General features: G+C 40.5%; 1 protein-coding gene across 3 annotated transcripts in view; it reads left to right on the top strand.

Moving 5' to 3' along the window:
• Positions 1 to 8,533, top strand: part of SIPA1L2 (signal induced proliferation associated 1 like 2) — a 133,416-nt gene extending 124,883 nt beyond the window's left edge. For 2 of the 3 annotated variants that reach the window (XM_070733965.1, XM_070733964.1), the window contains 2 exons: positions 1,690 to 1,771; positions 7,314 to 8,533. In XM_070733965.1, the coding sequence (XP_070590066.1) occupies positions 1,690 to 1,771; positions 7,314 to 7,460 (229 nt within the window). In that variant the 3' untranslated portion in view covers positions 7,461 to 8,533. Of the gene's footprint in view, positions 1 to 1,689; positions 1,772 to 7,313 lie in introns of those variants that run through there. The other variant, XR_011557460.1, reaches the window with a different exon arrangement.
• Positions 8,534 to 22,390: the final 13,857 nt, after the last annotated feature.

Raw genomic sequence — 22,390 nt, 5'->3', positions numbered from 1 at the left:
TTTGTCACCCGGATCCTCAATGGTTTCAATTAGCCGCCTGGCGTGTGAGCGGGAGAGACTAACGCAGCAACATCTACTGGACACGGTCATTGCTACAATGCAGGCAGCTCATCGGCCATCGACAGTGCGGATATACCAGGCAACATGGGCAGCCTTCTGCAGATTTTGTTCTAACCGCCACTGTGATCCGAAGCAAACCTCGTTGATTGCAATCCTGGAATTTCTCCAATCGGGAATTGAGCGGGGCTTAGCCCCTAACACCTTAAAAAGGCAAGTGGCTGCCCTTTCAACTATAATCCGTGTGTCAGACTTTCGAGCTTTGGCTCACCATCCATGGGTGAGGGATTTCATTAAGGGAGCTATTAACAAGCACGCTCCTCCGGTACAGAGATTCCTGACATGGGATCTCACCCTGGTCCTACGTGCACTCACGGGGCCTCCCTTTGAGCCCATGAGGTCAATTTCATATAGATTCTTATCAATTAAGACGTTGTTTTTGGTGGCGATTACATCTGCCCGAAGGGTTTCTGAGTTGTCAGCACTGTCTGTCAGACCGGACTTGTGTGTGTTCCATCCGGACAGAGTGGTGTGCGGTTGGATCCTTCGTTTATCCCGAAGGTAAATTCAGATTTTCACAGAAGGCAAGAACTGGTTCTGCCGGACTTCTGCACACATGGTCAACATCCTTCTGAACTTCGTTGGCACAAGATTGATGTCCAAAGGGCTTTGAAGCTCTATATCAGGAGGACAGCACCATTTCGAAAGACTGAAAGGCTCTTTGTCTCCTTTGCTCAGGCCACGATGGGTCTTGGAGTTTCTTCGCAATCCCTTAGTCGCTGGATTAGGGATTGCATTGCAGAGGCTTATACATCGAGATCTCAATCTCCTCCTGCCGGAGTTATGGCACATTCCACTAGAAGTGCGGCTACTTCGGCGGCTTGGTCAACGCAAGCTTCCTTAGAAGACATTTGTCGTGCAGCAACCTGGGCGTCGGCTTCTACTTTTATACGCCACTATAAACTGGACTCCTTGGCTTCGGCAGAGGCTTCTTTTGGCAGGCGTGTCTTGCAGCGAGTGTGTGCCACTCCAACGACCTCGGCCCAGCCTTTTCCCTCCCAGGGGATTTGATCTTTGGTATATCCCATGATGGACTCTCCTTCCAGAGTCAATGGAGAAGAACCGTTGTACATACCTGAACGGTCTTCTCAGTGCTCTGGAAGGAGAGTCCATACCCACCCGGCATGGTGTTTGGCCAGGTCGCCGGAGTGTTGGGACTGTTGAAGTTTTTACATTGTTATGAAGTTAATAAAACTTTCTGGTTTTTACATTGTCTTCGTTTTTAAAACTGGCTCATGGGGGCTGCTAAGGGGGCGGTGCCAGTTAATTATTTAAATTAACTCAGTCTCTACCAATAGGATTGGTTAACAACCCATGATGGACTCTCCTTCCAGAGCACTGAGAAGACCGTTCAGGTATGTACAACGGTTCATCTCAGCAACTTTTTTGTTTGAGATTGGGTCTTTTATTTTACATGTTTTTGAATTAGAATCTGAGTGCTTTTATATGGTTTTGAAAACCATAATATACCGTACATTGTTCAGTTCTTATGTAGGTTTTGTATGGAAATGTTTTACTGGGAAATCTGTATGATATTTTGAACTAACCCCAAAGTCCATTTTAATTTTTTAGGGAGGATAGTCCTACTACTTTGACTGGAAAAGTAAACCAGCTAGAAGTGATCCTTCGACAGTTGCAAACTGATCTTCGAAAGGTAAAAGAAAGAAGTGTTTTCATTAATATCACATAGTCTGAATAAAGATACTGTAGGATTTCTGTCTAGGACCTGCACGCTAGCTGACATATTTTAAGAAAGCTACACTCATGTGTTACTGGCTGCTCTGCCATTAGAAGCAACGTGGAGTCTGGGAACAATGGCACAAATGGATTGAATTAAGGAAAACAAATGGGAAGATGATGAGTAACTCCTACAATTAGTATCAAAAATGTAAATATGCAAAAAGAAAGTTATGATTATATATAGTACTATGATGAAATGTAGATATATGAATGTTCTTTTCATGCACCAATGCAGAACTAGCAAAAGTATAATTATGTTATTGTTTTTAAAGAAAATATATGAAAATCAATAAAGTTTTCTTTTTTAAAAAAAGAAGCAACGTGGAGTCAGCATACTGCAAATAGGGTAATTAGCAGTGCTGAAATGAATTAAAAGAAAAACTGTGTGTGCTGTGACCTCAAACCACATCAGGCCATTGAGCAAACCACATTTTGCCCTTAAAATTATGGGAAATCTGCAGATGACTTCTGCTTTTTAATTTAATTGTTTCCTAAGGTCCAGGAGGGAAGTGTTTTTAATAGGAAAGTGAACACAAGAACAAGGGGACACAATCTGAAGTTAGTTGGGGGAAAGACCAAAAGCAACATGAGAAAATATTATTTTACTGAAAGAGTAGTAGATCCTTGGAACAAACTTCCAGCAGACGTGGTAGATAAATCCACAGTAACTGAATTTAAACATGCCTGGGATAAACATATATCCATCCTAAGATAAAATACAGAAAATAGTATAAGGGCAGACTAGATGGACCATGAGGTCTTTTTCTGCCGTCAGACTTCTATGTTTCTATGTTTCTAAGTGTTCAGATGTATTTATTATAATCTTTTCTTGCAAAAGTAACTTTTTTGAAAGGGAAATATGTATTCCGAGATATAAATTCAAGTAGTATGTCATAGAATCTCTAGCAACGAATCAAATTGCTGTATTGTCCTAGACCAGGGATAGGCAAAATAGGCTCTTCTATGACTTGTGGACTACAACTCCCAGAATTCCTGAGGCAATCATGTTAGCTTCTGGGAGTTGAAGTCCACATATCATAGAAGAGCCAACTTTGCCTACCCCTGTCCTAGACAGATCAGTGTCTGTCTTTATGGAAGTCAACTATATTTGAATAACCATTTAATTGGGCGGCCCCATTGCTTCCATGGAGCAAAAGCCATTTCCAAAAGCCTGATTACAATTAGTAGACTATCATGAAAATAATTTGAATAGGGAAACATCCTGCTTTATTTAATTTATTTTACAAGTGTTCAAATAAAGAAAAAGGATGTGTCGATTTAATTATGCAGTACTTTCAATTTAGATTGTTTTTGATGACCCAGATTGTTGGGGGCAATGCTGACTCTGGAAATTGTTTAGAGAGTGCTGTAAAGCACTATGAAGCTGTATAAGTGCTATTGCTATTGTAATCTAAACGTGGTATATTGACTACACATTTCAGAATAACAACAATATAAAAAATACTGTGACCACCTCAGTGAGTTATGAAAGTATAGATGGTGAGTGAGATTACATACAAATTTTACAGCCCAGTGCTATCTGACTTTTCAACTTTTGGTATCCTGTGCAAGATTAATTAATTAACACACAAATATCTTTTCAAACATTGCAAGGAATAATTGTATAACATCATTGAAAGACCTTACAGTATTGTGTAACTAGAAAACTTGATGTCTCAAATTAAAATTTTCATAAATATACAGCTCACGCGTCATCTGACTGCAGCAGAACTCATTAATTAAACTCCTGTCTTATACAGTTTATAAAAAGTGATTGGGAGGTGGTTGGTGGCATGAACTGATAGTTAAAATTGACCTTTTGGAACAGGGATTTCCAACCTTTGGCCCATGGGCCAGATGCATCACACGCTGGCCACGCCCACCCCCAGTTTAGCAAAGGGGGGAAACGTTGCAATACATCAAGTGATGACAATGTGACTTTGCAAGTTTGATAGCCATGCTTTAGAGAAATGTCTTCCTTTTTAAAGGACAAATGCAAAGAATTAGAAGGAGATTAATTGGCATATCCACCACTTATCCTTCACACCACTGTTCCTATGACAAACTCCTTTTACTCTGAAAAGGATATATCTGTTCCTCATTCCCTCTGTTCTTACTTGCAGTTCTTCCAGATGTTTAGCATTTCATCTATTTTCCCCCCTGACTTCTATGCCGCCCAATCCCGTAGGACTCGGGGCAGCTTACAACAATGAAAACAATACAATAGTACAAAAAAGAATACAATAATAAAAAGAAGTCAAACAACAATAGTAAATAAAACACCATGACCCTAACAACCCATTATAAACCCTAAATCAATCTAACAACATGCATACCAAAATAAACATAATTCGGCCATGTCTGATGATGATGATGATGATAATAATAATAGTAATAATAATAATAATAATAATAATAATAATAATAATAATAATAATATTTTTTTATTGGATTTGTATGCTGCCCCTCTCCGTAGACTCGGGGCGGCTAACAACAAGGATAAAAACAGCATGTGACAAGCCAATAATAAAACAACTAAAAACCCTATTATAAAACCAAACATACACACAGACATACCATGCATAACTTGTAATGGCCTAGGGGGAAGGTATAAATGAGTCTTGAGTAGTTTACAAAAGTAGTTTAACCTCAGCCCCCCTCCCCCCCCCCCGTGCCTATTGACAAAGCCAGGTCTTAACACCTCTTTGAAAAGCCTGTAGAGTGGGAGCAGTGTAAACATCAGGGGGGAGTTGGTTGCATAGAGCCGGGGCAGCAGCAGAAAAGGCCCTCCCCCGCGGTCCCGCCAACCTACATTGTTTAGTCGATGGGACCTGGAGAAGGCCGATTACTGTGCGATCTATTAGACCTCTGGGAGGTATGTGGCATTTTGAACTTAAGACCATCTTCTAATGGAAAAGGTTAAAATTTGCTACAAGTAGAATTTCATGAAATCGTTTTCTGAATCCCTGTTAAACTTAATAAAAGAAATAATACCAAGCAATCTCAGTCATGTTCTGAGAGTAGTGTGCCGAATTAAAGAATGAAGTTCTAATATTAAGTTTTTATATTCTAGACACTAAGGTAATTTCACGCCTACGAGCTACCATGTCAACATATTGCAGTTATTATGGCTAGCTCTGACTATTCTCCTGTGGTGGAACCTCAAAATATGAAATAAGCAATGCAAACATCTGTATATACTATGTTCAGTACAGCCTATTCTTCAGCGTTTACGAACACATCACATTTATTTCTATAGAAATGCAATGTAGCACGAAGCAGTGCAATACCACACAAATTCTTTTTATATAATCTATATTCTTTTAAGTCTTACTGGATGCCACAATATTTCCTTTGTTTTTTGTTCAAATAATGAATCTGATTATTCACCTAGTATTTGGAAAATACTTCATTCATTCGTCTGATATGTGCTGTTCCCCATATTTCAAATAAGGTGTTGGGTTTTTTTTAATAGTAATGTTTTGACAGGACAGAATAGTTTATTGGCCAAGTGTGGATACACAATAATCTGTCCCCAGTGCATAAGCTGTCAGTGAGCATACAAACAACAAAATGATAAATCATAAATAAATCACAAGAAACAACCAACAAAGATATTGTAATAAGATACCAATGGGAGTAGGTAATAGGAAAGATGGAGAAGGATAGTAGTAATACAGTCCTACTACATGGTCAGATATCCTTAGGAATAAGTCACTATGGAGATTCTCATGGCAGTCCCAAAAGTGCTTTTTCAAGAGGCAACTGGACTTTCTGGTTTTTCTTTGGAGACATTTCATTACTCATCCAAGAAGCTTCTTTATCTCTGACTGGATGGTGGGGAATGGAAGGATTTATACTTTCTAAGGAATGCAAATGACCACCTGTCTGCAAAGAATATAAATTCTTCCATTCCTCACCATCCAGTCAGAGCTGAAGAAGCTATCTATCTATCTATTTATCTATCTATCTATCTATCTATCTATCTATCTATCTATCTATCTATCTAACTAATCTATCTATCTTATCTATCTATCTATCATCTATCTTATCTAACTTATCTATCTATCTATCTTATCTATCTATCTTATCTATCTATCATCTATCATCTATCTATCTATCTTATCTAACTTGTCTATCTATCTATCATCTATCTATCTTATCTATCTTATCTATCTATCTATCTAATCTATCTTATCTATCTATCTATCTTATCTATCTATCTATCATCTATCTATCTTATCTAACTTATTTATCTATCTATCTATCATCTATCATCTATCTTATCTATCTATCTATCTATCTATCTATCTATCTATCTAATCTATCTATCATCTATCTATCTTATCTATCTATCTATCTAATCTATCTATCTATCTCTATCTATCTAATCAATCTATCTATCATCTATCTATCATCTATCTATCTATCTATCTATCTATCTATCTATCTATCTATCTATCTATCTATCTATCCGACTTCTATGCCGCCCGGTTTACAACAACAGTATGAATACAATAAATAGATACAAAACAGTAAAAGAATTCGAACATTATCTAAGGCTAAAACATTAACAAACTAAAACCCCTTAAAAAAAGTTATTATAAGAAATGGCGGTCACACTCATATACATACACACCATTCATACAATTGGCCATCAAAGATGTAAATGTACGGCCCCTGGGCCTGCCAGCAAAGCCAGGTCTTCATGGCTTTGCAAAAGACCAGCAGGGTGGGAGCAGTATGGATATCAGGGGGAAGTTGGAGGAGAAATGAAACATCTTCAAAGAAAAACCAGTTGCCTCTTGAAAAAGCACCTTTGGGGCACCTTAAGCATAAGATAGTGTGGTGGGAATTATCTGTTTAGCAGAGTGATGGCATGGCAGGAAAAATAATCTGTCTTTGTGTCTAGTTACAGTATCTTGGCATGCAATGCCCTATATAGAGACATCCTGAGTGGAGACATTGAAACAGTTTATGTCCAGGATGTGAGGGATCTGTAGATATTTTCCTTAACCCTCTTTCTCACTCTTGTAGTATACAGATCCTCAATGGAAGCCAGGCTGGTTGCAATTGGGTTTTTTTCTGGAATAAATAGTAAACAGTAAATAATATTAATAAATAGTAAATAAAAACTATTCCATTGGTCATCTTGCTTAGACTTGTTTTGTGTTTTGTTTGCAAGCATATGTAAGTTGTATATCTTTTTATGAAATGATGTCTTTTGATTGATAGCGTGACCCCATCAATGACACAGAAACTTGGTTATCCATTCCCATTTAGCTTTTTTAGGCTGCAAGGCCGCCTTCTTTAAAATCAAACAAATTGAGATAAATTGAAAATCAAAATTCCACTGCTATCGTTGTGACTAGGGAAATAAATATGTGCATGTTTGTTATCTGTGCTACAAGAAGAATGATTATAAACATGACCTCACTCCTCTTTCTGTGATCTAGGAAAAGCAAGACAAGGCTGTTCTCCAAGCTGAAGTGCAGCATTTGAGGCAAGACAACCTAAGACTTCAAGAAGAATCACAAACAGCAGCTGCTCAGCTAAGAAAATTTACAGAGTGGTTTTTCAGTACAGTAGACAAAAAATGCTAATATCTGAATTTTGAAAAAGTACAGTTGAAAAACTTAATAATTTTAAATTTGCCTAATATTATTTTAATCAGCCTTCAATCTTTTAGACATTCTCTCCTGTAGCATCCACCCAGGCCCCTTCATTTGAACAAAGGTACAAATTATTAGAAATTCTTTTTATCCAGTTGAAGAAGAGAATGAATGACATTCATTTATTTGCTTTTGTGAAAATGAATGTACCTTCCTGGTGTCATTTTAGACATTTTAGAATAAATTTCTGGTTTGAGCTCGCCTAGAAGAGAATGATTTGGGGGTTTACGGCCACTCCTTTAGGTTCTCTAGTGAAGTTGTTTAAGCAATTTACAGTAACTTTGGGTTTCAACATTGTAAGATAAAGAAAGTAGGCGTATACTTTCATGTTTAAAGGTGCTCTATTTTTTGTATGTACAGTAGATATTTCCACAGTCACATTGTCATAGCAATAAGGATGGAAGTAGAATTAAATAGTCACAAAGCTGTGTTTATTAATAAAAATAGCACTGATATGAGTAGTTTGGATGCAGATATATTAGGAATTATTTATTTGCAGGAAAAAAAATGGTGCCTGAATTTAAATTGTGTTCTGATTTTTCTAAAGAAAAATACACCTGCCTTGTATAATGGCTCATTTGATCAATTCACTGTCAGTGACTTTATATAATTCATATTCAGCAAAGATGGTTATAGAGAGCCTAATTATAATAATCCTATGTGATGTGAACCAGCCAATCATTTGTATAATGCCAGATTTGTTTATCTTTGTACAGAAGCTTTGAGCATGTGACTTGTATTTAACATCTTTTATTTAAGCTTATTTAACCTCTTTAATTTTATAAAGCATTTGTTTTATCTGCACTATGGTGAGGAGGGGGTTGCAAGCTACAGTGTGTGTTTAGCTTGCCAACAGGGCACTGCAGAGTTCTAGAAGAGTCTAACAATTGAATGCTGCTAGTACACAACTTGTGTTTGTATGCTTTAACATTTAACTGATTTGTTTGAAATGAATATACATTTCTTTTTTTAAAAAAATAAATGTTTAAAATATCAACCACAAACAATAGTCCTTTGTTTTCACTTATTAATGTTATGGTTGGATTTCATTACAAATTTTTAAATTCAATATCAACTTTATTTGATTAGTCAATCGACCATATCAAAGCGAGGAAAAGGATCACATCGGTCGTCATAAAACTGTGACTGGTTAAAATACAATAAAATTGGCTAAAATAGAGGGAATTTGAATAAATAATAAATTAACCTCACATCCTGGACACAAATTGTTTCAACTCCTACCCTCAAAACGTCGCTACAGAGCACTGCACACCAAGACAATTAGACACAAGAACAGTTTTTTCCCGAACGCCATCACTCTACTAAACAAATAATTCCCTCAACACTGTCAGACTTTCTACTAAATCTGCATTTCTATTCTACTAGTTTTTCTCATCATTCCTTTCACCAAGTTCCTCCCATGTTGACTGTATGACTGTAACTTGTTGCTTATATCCTAAGATTTTTATTAATATTGCTTCTTCATTGCTTATTTGACCCCTATGACAATCATTAAGTGTCGTACCACATGATTCTTGACAAATGTATATTTTATTTTATGTACGCTGAGAGCCTATGCACCATGACAAATTCCTTGTGTGTCCAATCACACTTGGCCAATAAAAATTCTATTCTATTCTATTAACAATTTATAAACCTTTGCAATAACACATTCCTCATTACCACACAATACAATTTCAAATTCATTTTCATAAAGTCAAACTCATAGCTTTTTTAATCGGGTTAAAAGTTTCTCAAGTACATAAACTAGTGACAGCCACTTCCTTTTGACTCCAACTCTTCTTTGCACTTAAGGGTAGGTTCATCTTGATTGAAAGGTATTATTTTACCATAGGCCACCAGTCTGTCTTTGCCATTGTTTCTTTTCTGAAAGAGGCTTCCTGAGGTAATATCCAAAGATAATTTTATAAAGAAGATTTTCACAAATTGATTTTGAAGAGATGCTTTGTTTGAAAAATTTGAAAGAAAACAGTTCTTCAAAGCTTTGCCTGGCATTGCTTTATCAGTTTTTATCCTGGCATTGCTTTACCTGGTTTTTATCCCAGGTTCCATTCAATGTATGAGAGGGTGAGACAAATACATGTAACAGCGGAAGATAGAAGGTATGCCCATGTTACACCAACACTCCGCAGTCTACATTGGTTTCCAATCAATTTCCGGTCACATTTCAAAGTGTTGGTTATGACCTATAAAGCCCTTCATGGCATCGGACCCGATTATCTCTGGGACCGCCTTCTGCCGCATGAATCCCAGCGACCGGTTAGGTCCCACAGAGTTGGCCTTCTCCGGGTCCCATCGACTAAGCAATGTCGTTTGGCGGGACCCAGGAGAAGAGCCTTCTCTGTGGCGGCCCCGACCCTCTGGAACCAGCTCCCCCCAGATATCAGAGTTGCCCCCACCTCTGTCATCAGGCATGGGGGAATTGAAATTTCCCTTCCCCCTAGGCTTATAGAATTTATACATGGTATGTTTGTATGTATGAGTGGTTTTTTAAATTAGGGGTTTTTAGATTGTTGTTAATATTAGATTTGTTTACATTGTCTTTTTATATTGTTGTTAGCTGCCCCGAGTCTTCAGAGAGGGGCGGCATACAAATCTAATTAATAATAATAATAATAATAATAATAATAATAATAATAATAATAATAATTGCATTCTAAATTTAAATAAAGGTTTCAGTTAGTCTGAAAACCAAAGAACTGAAATAATTTATGTATATTCAGGTGTACTTCTGAAACGAAGTTGGATTATTTTATTGTATTTTATAGTATGTTGCTTACCTTGGTGTACCCTCTTTCACCGAACTCTCACACAAAAGCATAAATACAATTCTTCTTCAATTGTATTCTGAAGTCATTATATGGTTTGCTTCAGTTGCCGAAGGCATTTTTTTTAATTGGATAAGCTGTGCATTAAACTCGTGCCAGTTTAGAGGCAACTTGATCTCCCTCCATTTGAAAGTGAGAAGTTTTTTCACTGCAGAACCAAATATGAAAAGAAACATCTGCAATAATAATTGTGTATTCATGCCATAAGGTTGCTCAGATTACAGTATTAATGAAGCACTTCAGTGTTTAACTGATCATGTCTGCAGTAAGTTCTTAGATGGGATACATAGAGACATCAGTACTCGGGAAAATACCTCACTGAAAGCACAATCCAATAATAGGCATCACTTGCTTTTTACAGACGGCATGTAACACTGGGGGGGGGAGAAACAATTGGAATCTATACAAGTATTTGATGTACAGTGATCCCTCGATTATCGCGGGGGTTACGTTCCAAGACCTCCCGCGATAATCGATTTTCTGCGGTATAGTGGTGCGGAAGTAAAAACACCATCTGCGCATGCGCGCCCTCGCCGCTCACCCGCCCATTTGCCGCTCGCCCGCCCGCCCGTTCGCCGCTCGCTCGCCCGCTGCTTGCCCGTTCGCCGCTCGCCTGCCTGCCCGCCGCTCGCCCATTCGCTCGCCTGTTCGCCGCTCGCCCGTTCACTCGCCGCTCGCTCGCCCGCCCGCCGCCCGCCCGTTCACTCGCCGCCCGCCCGCCGCTCGCCTGTTCGCCGCTCGCCCGCCGCTCGCCCGTTCGCCGCTCGCCCGCCGCTCGCCCGTTCGCTCGCCGCTCGCTCGCCTGCCGTTCGCCGCTCGCCCGCCCGCCACTCGCCCGAAAGAGTGAGAGAAAGAAAACAAGAGAGGGAAAGTGAGAAAAAGAGAGAGAGCAAGAGGGGGAGAGATAGAGAAAGAGAGAGAATGACAGGAAAGAAAGAGAAAGAGACAGAAGTGATTCTTGGTGATGACGTATGACGTCATCGGGTGGGAAAAACCGTGGAATAGAAAAAAAACGTGGAGTATTTTTAAATTATTATTTTTTGAAAAACCGTGGTATAGCGTTTCGCAAAACTCGAGACCGCGAAAATCGAGGGATCACTGTATGTTTAGCCAGAATAAAATAGGTGACAGCTCCTATAATTCGAATAGAATAGAATATAATTCTTTATTGGCCAAGTGTGATTGGACACACAAGGAATTGGTCTTGGTGCATATACTCTCAGTGCAGAATAGATAGATAGATAGATAGATAGATAGATAGATAGATAGATAGATAGATAGATAGATAGATAGATAGATAGATAGATAGTAGATAGATAGATAGATAGATAGATAGATAGATAGATAGATAGATAAAAATAAAGCTTTAAGTGGTTAATGGAAGAGTCATGTTTGGAAAAGAACTGAGGTAGAACTTAATCAACATCTTTAAACATTTGAACATTGCCTTGGGAAGTAACAGGTGGCTTAAAATGCAATTTCCATTGTCAGTGGAAAGCATTTATTATACCTATTTAAACTTTCCTCAGGACCCCTACCAGATGCTACCACCGATAGAGAGAGAATGTCAAGAAGGTAAACAGAACTTCAGAAAAAATGACAGACTGAACAGTTTGCTTTTCTTGAGATGAGGGTCTTCAGTTCATCTAATATTTTAATTATTGTAAGTACTAGCTCAAATATGTCATCCAAAAAGCTGCTGTGCTTTTGATCCAAGTTAGTGATTTATAACCTGACTTTTGAACCCAGTGCTCTGTACGTTTGTGTGTGTGTGTGTGTGTGTTTATAGTTGAAAAGGAAAGAGTTCTGTCAGTCCTTTTTTCAGCGCGCCGCCTTCTGCTGCACATCTTTCCTTTGGTGCAATACCTCACATATGGCATCCATTCAAAGTTCAATGGCAGCAGACCAGCAGTTCCTTCTACTTCTGAAGACGCCTTCCTTAGTCGCCCTCCCCTCTCTTTGTGAGTCCCTTTGAACTTAACCCATCAACCTGGCACCAAATCGCATCTGTTTTATAGCACTCTTTAACCCAGAAATCTAATGTGAAAAGGGAATCAAACTGCACATTGTCATTATTTCTATGGAAGCTATGACTGTTTGAAGCGGGTGAAAGCTGCTCTACCATTTAAATACGAAGAGATTCTACAAATTTGTTTTGGTCTTGTTTAATATTTGTTTTATTTGTTGTTGTTTTCTGTTAAAGGCTTGTATTTTAACCTCAGAAATAAAATAAAAATATTTTAAAAAGGGAAGAGATGCTAGGAAAAATAACCACATCTTGCCCTCATGTCTTGGACTTGTTCTTTAGAAATCTAGAGTGGTGGAAGTTGTTTCGCGACAACTTGTTTGCTTCCTAACCATGTTTGGAATACTGTGTTCAGTTCTGGAGACCTCACTTACAAAAAGATATTGATAAAATTGAACACGTCCAAAGACGGGCTACAAAAATGGTGGAAGGTCTTAAGCATAAAAGTCATCAGGAAAGACTTAATGAACTCAATCTGTATAGTCTGGAGGACAGAAGGGAAAGGGGGGACATGATTGAAATATTTAAATATGCTAAAGGGTTAAATAAGGTTCAGGAGCAAAGTGTTTTTAATAGGAAAGCGAATACAAGAAAATGGGGGGCACAATCTGAGGTTAGCTGGGGGAAAGATCAGAAGCAACGTGAGAAAATATTATTTTACTGAAAGAGCAGTAGATGCTTGGAACAAACCTCCAGCAGACATGGTTGATAAATCTACAGTAACTGAATTTAAACATGCCTGGGATAAACATATATGCATCCTAAGATAAAATACAGGAAATAGTATAAGGGCAGACTAGATGGACCATGGGGTCTTTTTCTGCCGTCAATCTTTTATGTTTGTAACTAGGGTTGGTAAATGTGCAGCATTAGAGATATGGGTTTTTTTTTTATCCTTATATTTTTTTTGTCCAACAGGCATAGCTTTAAAATAGAATATTTTCTGTCTTTTTGACGGTCCCCCTGTTTTTTTTTAAAAAAATCTGGATTGTTTTTATAACAGTAGTCATTCAAACTTTGGTGCACTGTCACATTGTAAATCCCCCCCCCTCCTTTATCTGTCAACAGCTTAGATTTGCATTATTTAATTTATTTCCTGATTTCAGCAATTGGCTTCAATCCATCCCCTTCAAATCTATAGTCCTTCTAGAGTGCAGATCACATGTCGTATTTTGATGGTAGTTGAGAAGCCTGTCATCATCCATTTTATATGATTGCTAGCAAGTTTTTGAACATAAAGATGTGTTGCAGAAAAAACTGTGATTAGAAAAATGATATTTCTGTTGCTGCAAAAAGAAATTTTATGTACAGTGATCCCCCGTTTATTGCGTCCCCAACCATTGCGAACAGGGTACTTCGCTATTTTTCAACCCGGAAGTCAAAATACCATCTACGCATGCGTGCCCGTTTTTTCTATGGGCACACATGCGTAGATGGCAACCGGCTTCCCTGGGTCTTCCCCCTCTTGCTGGCGTCAGCGAGGAGTTTCCCCACCGCCCACGCAAACTCCTCGCTGCCGCCCGCCCTTCGCCCGCCCACGCGGTTCATTCTCGCCGCTTTCGAGCTGAGTCCTGAAGCGAATTCGCTCCAGGACTCAGCTCGAAAGCGCGGAGAGCCAGCGTGGACAAGCCGTTCGCTAGCGCTGGCTATCGGCGCTTTTGAGCTGAGTCCGGAAGAGAATTCGCTCCCGGACTCAGCTCGAAAGCGCCGATAGCCAGCGCGGAGGAGCCGTTCGCTAGCGCTGGCTCTCAGCGCTTTTGAGCTGAGTCCGGAAGAGAATTCGCTCCCGGACTCAGCTCGAAAGCGCCGATAGCCAGCGCGGAGGAGCCGTTCGCTAGCGCTGGCTCTCGGCGCTTTTGAGCTGAGTCCGGAAGAGAATTCGCTCCCGGACTCAGCTCGAAAGCGCCGATAGCCAGCGCGGAGGAGCCGTTCGCTAGCGCTGGCTCTCGGCGCTTTTGAGCTGAGTCCGGAAGAGAATTCGCTCCCAGACTCAGCTCGAAAGCGCCGATAGCCAGCGCGGAGGAGCCGTTCGCTAGCGCTGGCTCTCGGCGCTTTTGAGTTGAGTCCGGAAGAGAATTCGCTCCCGGACTCAGCTCGAAAGCGCCGAGAGCCAGCGCGGAGGAGCCGAAGATTGGGGGCGGCGCGGCTATTTTAAAATGTCGCCGCCGGCATGGGGGGCTTGCCAGCACCCCCCGGACCCCCAACCCGGGTTTGGGGGGCTGCTAGGAAGCCCCCCATGCCGGCGGCAAACAGCCGCGCCGCCCCCAATCTTCGGTTCCTCGCTAGCGCTGTGGGAGTAAAAACACCATCTGCACATGCGCAGATGGTGTTTTTACTTCCGCAGCGCTACTTCGCGAAAACCCGCTCGTTGCGGGGGGTCCTGGAACGGAACCCTCGCAACGAGCGGGGGATCACTGTACATGCACAGTACATTTTTGCAATAATTTTTGTTGTAGACGTCAAGCAAGTTAAGCAATATATTGTCCTTCCCCACATTTGTCCTCTTTCCCAGTTGTTCACATTCTCCTTTGTCTCTCCAAATATCTGGTAACCCTGTTCATAACTACTGCTTATTTATTTGTTTGTTTGTTGATTGATTGATTGATTGGTTGATTGGTTGATTGGTTGATTGATTGGATTTGTATGCCGCCCCTCTCCGGAGACTCCGGGTGGCTAACAGCAACAATAAAACAGTGTACAATAGTAATCTAATATTAAAAAACGATTAAAAACCCATTAATATAAAAACTAAACATACATACATACCATGCATAGAATTGTAAAGGCCTAGGGGGAAAGAGGATCTCAATTTCCCCATGCCTGACGGCCGAGGTGGGTTTTAAGTAGCTTACAAAAGGCAAGGAGGGTGGGGGCAATTCTAATCTCTGGGGGCAGTTGGTTCCAGAGGGCCGGGGCCACCACAGAGAAGACTCGTCCCCTGGGTCCCGCCAAGCGACATTGTTTATACATAGTAATCCTTAGGCATCACTAAAAATTGACTTATTGAAATTTCAGGGAATAATTTATTAATTTTATTTATTTATTTATTGGATTTATATTTCTTCTTCCGACAACTGATTTTCAAAATGATCCTGAATTTAGGTAGTTGCTTGAATCTAATCCCATTTTAAAAAGCTTAATACTTATGATGCAGATGTGGAAGTGTACAATCTTTTTTAAAAGAACGACTTAATCCTTTTTTCCAAAGGAACAAATTCCATTTTCTCTGGCTTTACAACATTTTGGCAAGTTTCAATCATTGATCAAGAACTATCTTTCATCTCTCTCAAGGACCACATAGTCTATATTATTTTAAAATCATACACATTGGGTTAAGTGATATAATGGATATGTATTATGTATGTATCTTTATAAGGCTTTGTGTTAAATGTGTATGTGGGTAAAAATTGGGGTACAGTGATCCCTCGATTATCGTGAGGGTTCTGTTCCAAGACCCCTCGCGATAATCGATTTTTCACGATGTAGGGTTGCGGAAGTAAAAACACCATCTGCGCATGCGCGCCCTTTTTTTCCATGGCCGCGCATGCGCAGGTGGTGGAGTTTGCGTGGGCGGCGGGGAAGACCCAGGGAAGGTTCCTTCGGCCGCCCAGCAGCTGATCTGCTCGGTAGCGCAGCAGCAGCGAGCAGACAAAGATCGGGGTTTCCCCTTTGCGTGGGCAGCGGGGAAACCCCGATCTTCGTCTGCTTGCTGCTGCTGCGGCCGCCCAGCAGCTGATCTGCTCGGTAGCGCAGCAGCAGCGAGCAGATGAAGATCGGGGTTTCCCCGCCGCCCACGCAAAGGGGAAACCCCGATTCGGCTCCTCGCTGCTACTGCGCTGCCGAGCAGATCAGCTGCTGGGCAGCCGCAGCAGCAGCGAGCAGACGAAGATCGGGGTTTCCCCGCCGCCCACGCAAAGGGGAAACCCCGATCTTCGTCTGCTCGCTGCTGCTGCGTTACCGAGCAGATCAGCTGCTGGGCGGCCGAAGGAACCTTCCCTGGGTCTTCCTCGCTGATGCCCCCGCTCGCCCGCCCGCCCGCCGCCCTCCGCCCGCCAGCAAGAGGGGGAGAGATAGAGAAAGAGAGAGAAGGAAAGAAAGAGATGAGAGAGGGAGGAAGAGAGTGTGAGAGAGGAAGAAGCAAGATAAAGAAAGAGAGAGAGAAAGAAAGATGAGAAAGGAAGGAAGAGAGTGACGTCATCGGGTGGGGAAAATCGTGATATAGCGTTTCGCGAAGAACGAGATCGCGAAAATCGAGGGATCACTGTATATGCATATAAAAACATTTTTCTGTGACCTCATGGTCCTTTCTGCAAACAAATACAACAAACAAACAACTTCTACTTAATAGAAACATACTGTATTTTTTGGAGTATATGATGCACCTCCCCCCCAAAGAGGCTGAAATTTTGGGTGCATCTTATACTCCGAATGTAGCTTTTTTGAAGCTTTTTTTCCAGCCCTAACGAGGTGCTAACGATTTTCCCAGATCTTCCCAGCTTGCAGGCTTGTTTTCATTGCTTTCCCCTTTGAAAAAGGTTTTTTCAGCCTTAATGAGGTGCTAATGATCTTCCTGGCTTGCAGGATTTTTTCATTCCTACTCTCTCCAAAGAAGGTTTTTTTTCAGCTCTAAGTCTTTGCAGGCTTGTTTCACTGCTACCTCTTCCAAAGAAGGGTCTTTTTTTTCAGCCCTACTCAGGGGATAAAATAATATGCTGAAGCTGATCAGACTAAGGACGCTAGCCAGATGAATATCTGGTAGGTAGATTTTTCCCTCTATTTTCCTCTCCCAAAACCAAGGTGTGGCTTACAATCTTGTGCGTCTTATACTCCGAAAAATACAGTAATTATTTCACCATAATCTTGGCAACATGGAATTGATTGATTGATTTTGTCCAATACACAATGAGGGTTTTGGTGGGTATACACATAGTAAAATACATAATGACGTTTATAGAGGATATACTCATAGTAAAATATATCTAAGAAAGAATGGAAGAGAAGATATAGGAATAAACATATCAATGAAAAATAGAAGAAGAGATATAGGAATAGAAGAAAGCTATAGGAGATATAGGAGAGAAACGAAACCATCACAAAAACAACTTATATGGTAGAAAAAAAGTATTCTTGCTAATGAAATAAAAATTTATCATTCGGTTTAACAGAATACATGGAATCAGCTTCCAAAGCATTTTCCCCCATCCAAAATCTTCATAATGGGTCGCACCATTAGATCAGCATAGGCGAGAATAACATAGGAGACGCTGGATATACATGTAGTCTTTGGCTCATCACTGCAATCAAGCCCCAAAATTTTGTCGTCTTAAGTTCATAACATAGTTGTTAAGCAAATCTGGCTTGCCCATTGACTTTGCCTGTCAGAAAGTCTCAAAAGATGATTGCATCATGGGATACGGCAACCGTCGTAAACACATGACAGTTGCCAAACATCTGACCATGGGGTTGTGCAATGGATGTAAGTGTGAAAAATGGTCATCAGTCCCTTTTTTCAATGCCGTTGTAACTTTCAAGAGTCGCTAAATGAATAGTTGTAAGTCAAAAACAGTACAATCGGGGCCTCCTTGGCTTAGAGCAGGGGTGTCGAACTCAAGGCCCATGGGACGGATCCAGCATGCGAGGTGCTTAAATCTGGCCCATGAGGCTGGCCTCTGGAAATATTAAAGGACCAGCCTGCGGTGCCTCTGCTAGCCAAACCGGTTTTGGCTGGCAAAGTGCTGCAGGAGATATTCGTCCCATCTTCTCCACCCCCTACTGCCCCCCCCCCGCCCAGACCGCAGAGAGCTACAATGCTGTTCCAGCTCTCATAGAAATCCAGTTTGACACCCCTGGTCTTATGCCAACCCTTTGCTCTGGGCAAGATCCTGGCAAATTTTAGAAGAAGAAGAAGAGGAAATATGTTCCATTTCAAGTCTGTCTTTAAGGAGCTTGGCAATGGAAAGATTTCTATTCTGGAAGTGCCCCAAGGGCTAAGGCAACAATCATGAAATAGTGTGAAAACAATGGAGGGAATGGAATTTGCAAACTCTTTGTATATATAAATAGACAGCTTTCATGCCTGCCTCTACTTTCATCCACAAAATATGTGCCAGGAATTCAGCTCTATGTAGTGAGTGTATTAGCTTAATAATATAGGCAATTCATGAATGTTACAGCACCTCCTTAGCCTTTTCCTATTTACAAAATCTTGTAGATTGTTTTCATAGGCCCATATGATTGTTCAGATACTTTCGATAATTTTTTCAAGTAAATGAACGTATAGCATGGTAGAAACAGTTCAAATTAGGCAAAATAGACTCTTGCACTTATCCAGAATGCAAGCACTTCAAGGTTTCTATCGCCAGCTTTTCATTTCAGGGACGGGATGCATTCTACACTCATAGTTTCACCCTCTTTATGACTCCCAATAAATTCATGACTCCAAAACTTCAGAACTGTTTCTTTAGCTTTTGAATACTGTATCGTTTTAAAACATTATAATTACACCCCATCAGCAAATGGAAAAGTGTTTTATTAGCTATTTTTTAAATAAAAAAAGAAACACTTTTTAATTTTTTAATTTTAGTTTTTAATCACTAGTTAACATTTTTTATGTTTTTAAATTATTAGATTTGTCTTGAATTGTTCTATTGTTGTTGTGAGCCGCCCCGAGTCTACGGAGAGGGGCGGCATACAAATCTAATAGATAGATAGGTAGGTAGGTAGGTAGGTAGGTAGGTAGGTAGATAGATAGGTGGGTAGGTAGATAGATAGATAGGTAGGTAGGTAGATAGGTAGATATGTAGGTAGGTAGGTAGGTAGGTAGATAGATAGCAAGATAGATAGATAGATAGATAGATAGATAGATAGATAGATAGATAGATAGATAGATAGATAGATAGATAGATAGATAGATAGATAGATAGATATAGATCAATCTATATATTTTAACATTCTAACCAGTCACTTCAGGGATCTATTTCTTCAGTCAGTATAAACATTTGCGTGAATAAGACATTTTATATTTTAATAACATGGTGTTGTTTTCCTGATGGAAATTTCTCAACATGCTAGAAACAAAAAGTCTTCATCAAAAAAGGTTGGATTAATCTGGCTGTGAAGAGCATGTCTTCTACATTACATTCTACTTGCTAGGAGAATATTACCTTTCTGGAAACGTTTCAAACAAAATAATTTGGTAAGAAGCAGCAAGGGCAATAGCGTGAGAGGCGTAGAAAATAAATCTGAGAATTGCGGAAGGCATAGCCACTTCTGGAAAAAGAAAAAAGGCTAACCCTTGAAAGCCCTTGTCAACAAAAGTCTGGGACCACCAGCTTCAAGGAAATGAGGTCGAGAATCGCAAAACAGTTGGTCAGTTGCTCAGCTTGCCAATATGTTTTCTACCAGAATAGCAGTAAACATGGATAGGACCTCTTGGTATGCTCTCCAAACAGCCCCAACTAAGCAGACAACATATGCTGTGAAGTCACCGACTGTTCAGATAAAGATTTTGAACAGATGTTCTCCTGCCTGGCAATCAACAGCTAATAAGAGCCCAAAGCATTAGAATTTTAGAACAGTGTTTCCCAACGTTGGCAACTTGAAGATATTTGGACTTCAACTCCCAGAATTCCCCAGCCAGCATTCGCTGGCTGGGGAATTCTGGGAGTTGAAGTCCAAATATCTTCAAGTTGCCAACGTTGGGAAACACTGTTTTAGAAGATAGGAGAGACTATGAAACCAATAGGTGGAAGGACATATTGCTGTACTTAAAAAAAAAAAAAAAAGCATTGATCTCTGAACTAGCTTGCTGAAATCAATCATTTGTCCTCAAATGGATAAAAAAATATATAATTGGCTTTAAGTGATCAGACACTGAAAAAATTGCTACCTTGACCTGGCTTTCTATTATGATTGACTCTTATTGATCTAAAAGAAAAGGCCCTGTCTAAGAAAAAATTAGAATAAGGAAGATCTCCATTTAAAAGGCTTTTTAAAAAGTTAATTGTAACCAATTTGAGAAGTCGGGCAGCAATACATTATTATTCAAAAGTGGCTTCATATTCAATCATTTATTTAAAAAAAAGAGTAGATTAAAAAAAAAGCTCTCCTAGAAGTGGAGAATATAGTTATAAATAAGAGGAGAAAAATACACAATTGAGCAATCAGCATTTTTTGAACTGTTTAACAGCTGCTAAAATAACCGCTGTGACTATTGCATATGTCATCAAGTAAAACCCATTAGACGGATTCATTACATAAGAAACAGATGAAAAAGAATGAATGGAATGGAATAGAATAGAATAGAATAGAATAGAATAACAGAGTTGGAAGGGACCTTCAAGGTCTTCTACTCCAACCCCCTGCTTAGGTAGGCAACCCTACACTACTGGTTATCCAACATCTCCTTAAAAACTTCCAGTATTGGAACATTCACAACTTCTGGAGGCAAGCTGTTCCACAGATTAATTGTTCTAATGGTCAGGAAATTTCTCCTTAGTTCTAAGTTCTCTCCTTGATTAGTTTCCACCCATTGTTTCTTCTCCTGCCTTCAGGTGCTTTGGAGAATTTTCTTTTTGGCAACCACTGAGCTATTAGAACACTGCTATCATGTCTCCTCTAGTCCCCTAGTTTCAGTTTTTCATTAAAAGGGGTGGGGGAGGTAATTGTGGGGACCCCAGGGGAACATGAGATATCTCAATGGATTGGGGGAGGCCTTGGATGATCTGCTCCAGCACTAGACCCTCCACTTGCTGTTCTCCATCCTTAGATACTTCATGTGCGTTTGATTAACAAATGCATTGGGGAAAGCAGGGAGTGATCACATTCATTCAATTTGATTCAATCAAACAAATCCTCAGGTTACAAATATAATTAGGTTCTATTACATGTGTAACTGGAGAATTAACTGTATAATGAGAGTGAGTGAGGGTCTAAGGGAAGTCCCGCCTTACCATCGTATTAGTCCTGTGTCACGCCCACCCTGGCCACGCCCACCCAGTCACATGACCACACAACTACACTGACCCAGCCAGTTATTAGGGCAGAGAACCGGTTAAATTATTTGAATCCCCCCATTGAGTCAAAGAATGCACTTTTGAAGTAGAACAGAGATGTAGGTCCTGGGGCCATTTGAAAGGTTTTGTCTATTGTTTATTTCTGTCTTCCAGGAACAGCTATTTGCCCATTCTGATTTATTTAAAAATAAATCCAAAACATAAGCTACAAAATGTCCTGATTAATGCCATCAAATCATCCTCGACTCTTACTGATATATTTTCTCCATGATGATCTGTCCCTCATGTGGTCCTTCAGCTCGTCCAATGACATTTTAACTACCAATATAATTGTGTCCAACCAACTTGCTGCTGGTTGTCCTCTTCTCTTTCCTTGGCTGCCCATAATATTCTCAGGAATCTTCTCTAGTGCCAAAGTTCAAAAGTAACAGCACTCTTCGTGCAGTGCTTGTTCAAAGACCAACTTTTGCTTCAGTAGAGCAACAGACACCTTGTGGCATTTGTCCTAGTCCAGGGGTGGGCTGCTTGGGGGGTTTGCAGGGTTTTGGGCAGGGGTGGGCAGCAGGCACGACGGGGTGGAACACAGTTCCACTGGCAGAAACGAAGATGCGTGCGCAGCTCCAGCTGATCAGCAGCTGTCACTTCCTGGATTACTGGTCTCATCTCAACTCTCCTTTTTCCCCCTACTGCTGCACCTGCGCTCCTTGCTTTTTTCCTCTTTCCTCCTTCCTGGCCTCGGACGAGCTTCCCTCTCTCCTGCCAGGCTCCCCTCCAGCCTCATGCTGCCACCTCCCACCTGAGGTGCAAGCAGAAAGCCTGGGTGGAAGCGGCACAGGCAGCATTTATGCTTCTGGCAGCACCCGTTTGCCTTGCTACTTAGCCTGAGGTGGGGTGTGGATGACCCAGGAAGGAGAGCGTGGGAAATGCGAAGCAAATTGTCACCCCAGCAAGTGACATTGGTAAGGTTGTAAG

The sequence above is a fragment of the Erythrolamprus reginae genome, chromosome 1, assembly GCF_031021105.1.
Source record: "Erythrolamprus reginae isolate rEryReg1 chromosome 1, rEryReg1.hap1, whole genome shotgun sequence".
NCBI classification, from domain to species: domain Eukaryota; kingdom Metazoa; phylum Chordata; class Lepidosauria; order Squamata; family Dipsadidae; genus Erythrolamprus; species Erythrolamprus reginae.
This window is presented reverse-complemented; position numbering and strand designations above follow the sequence as displayed.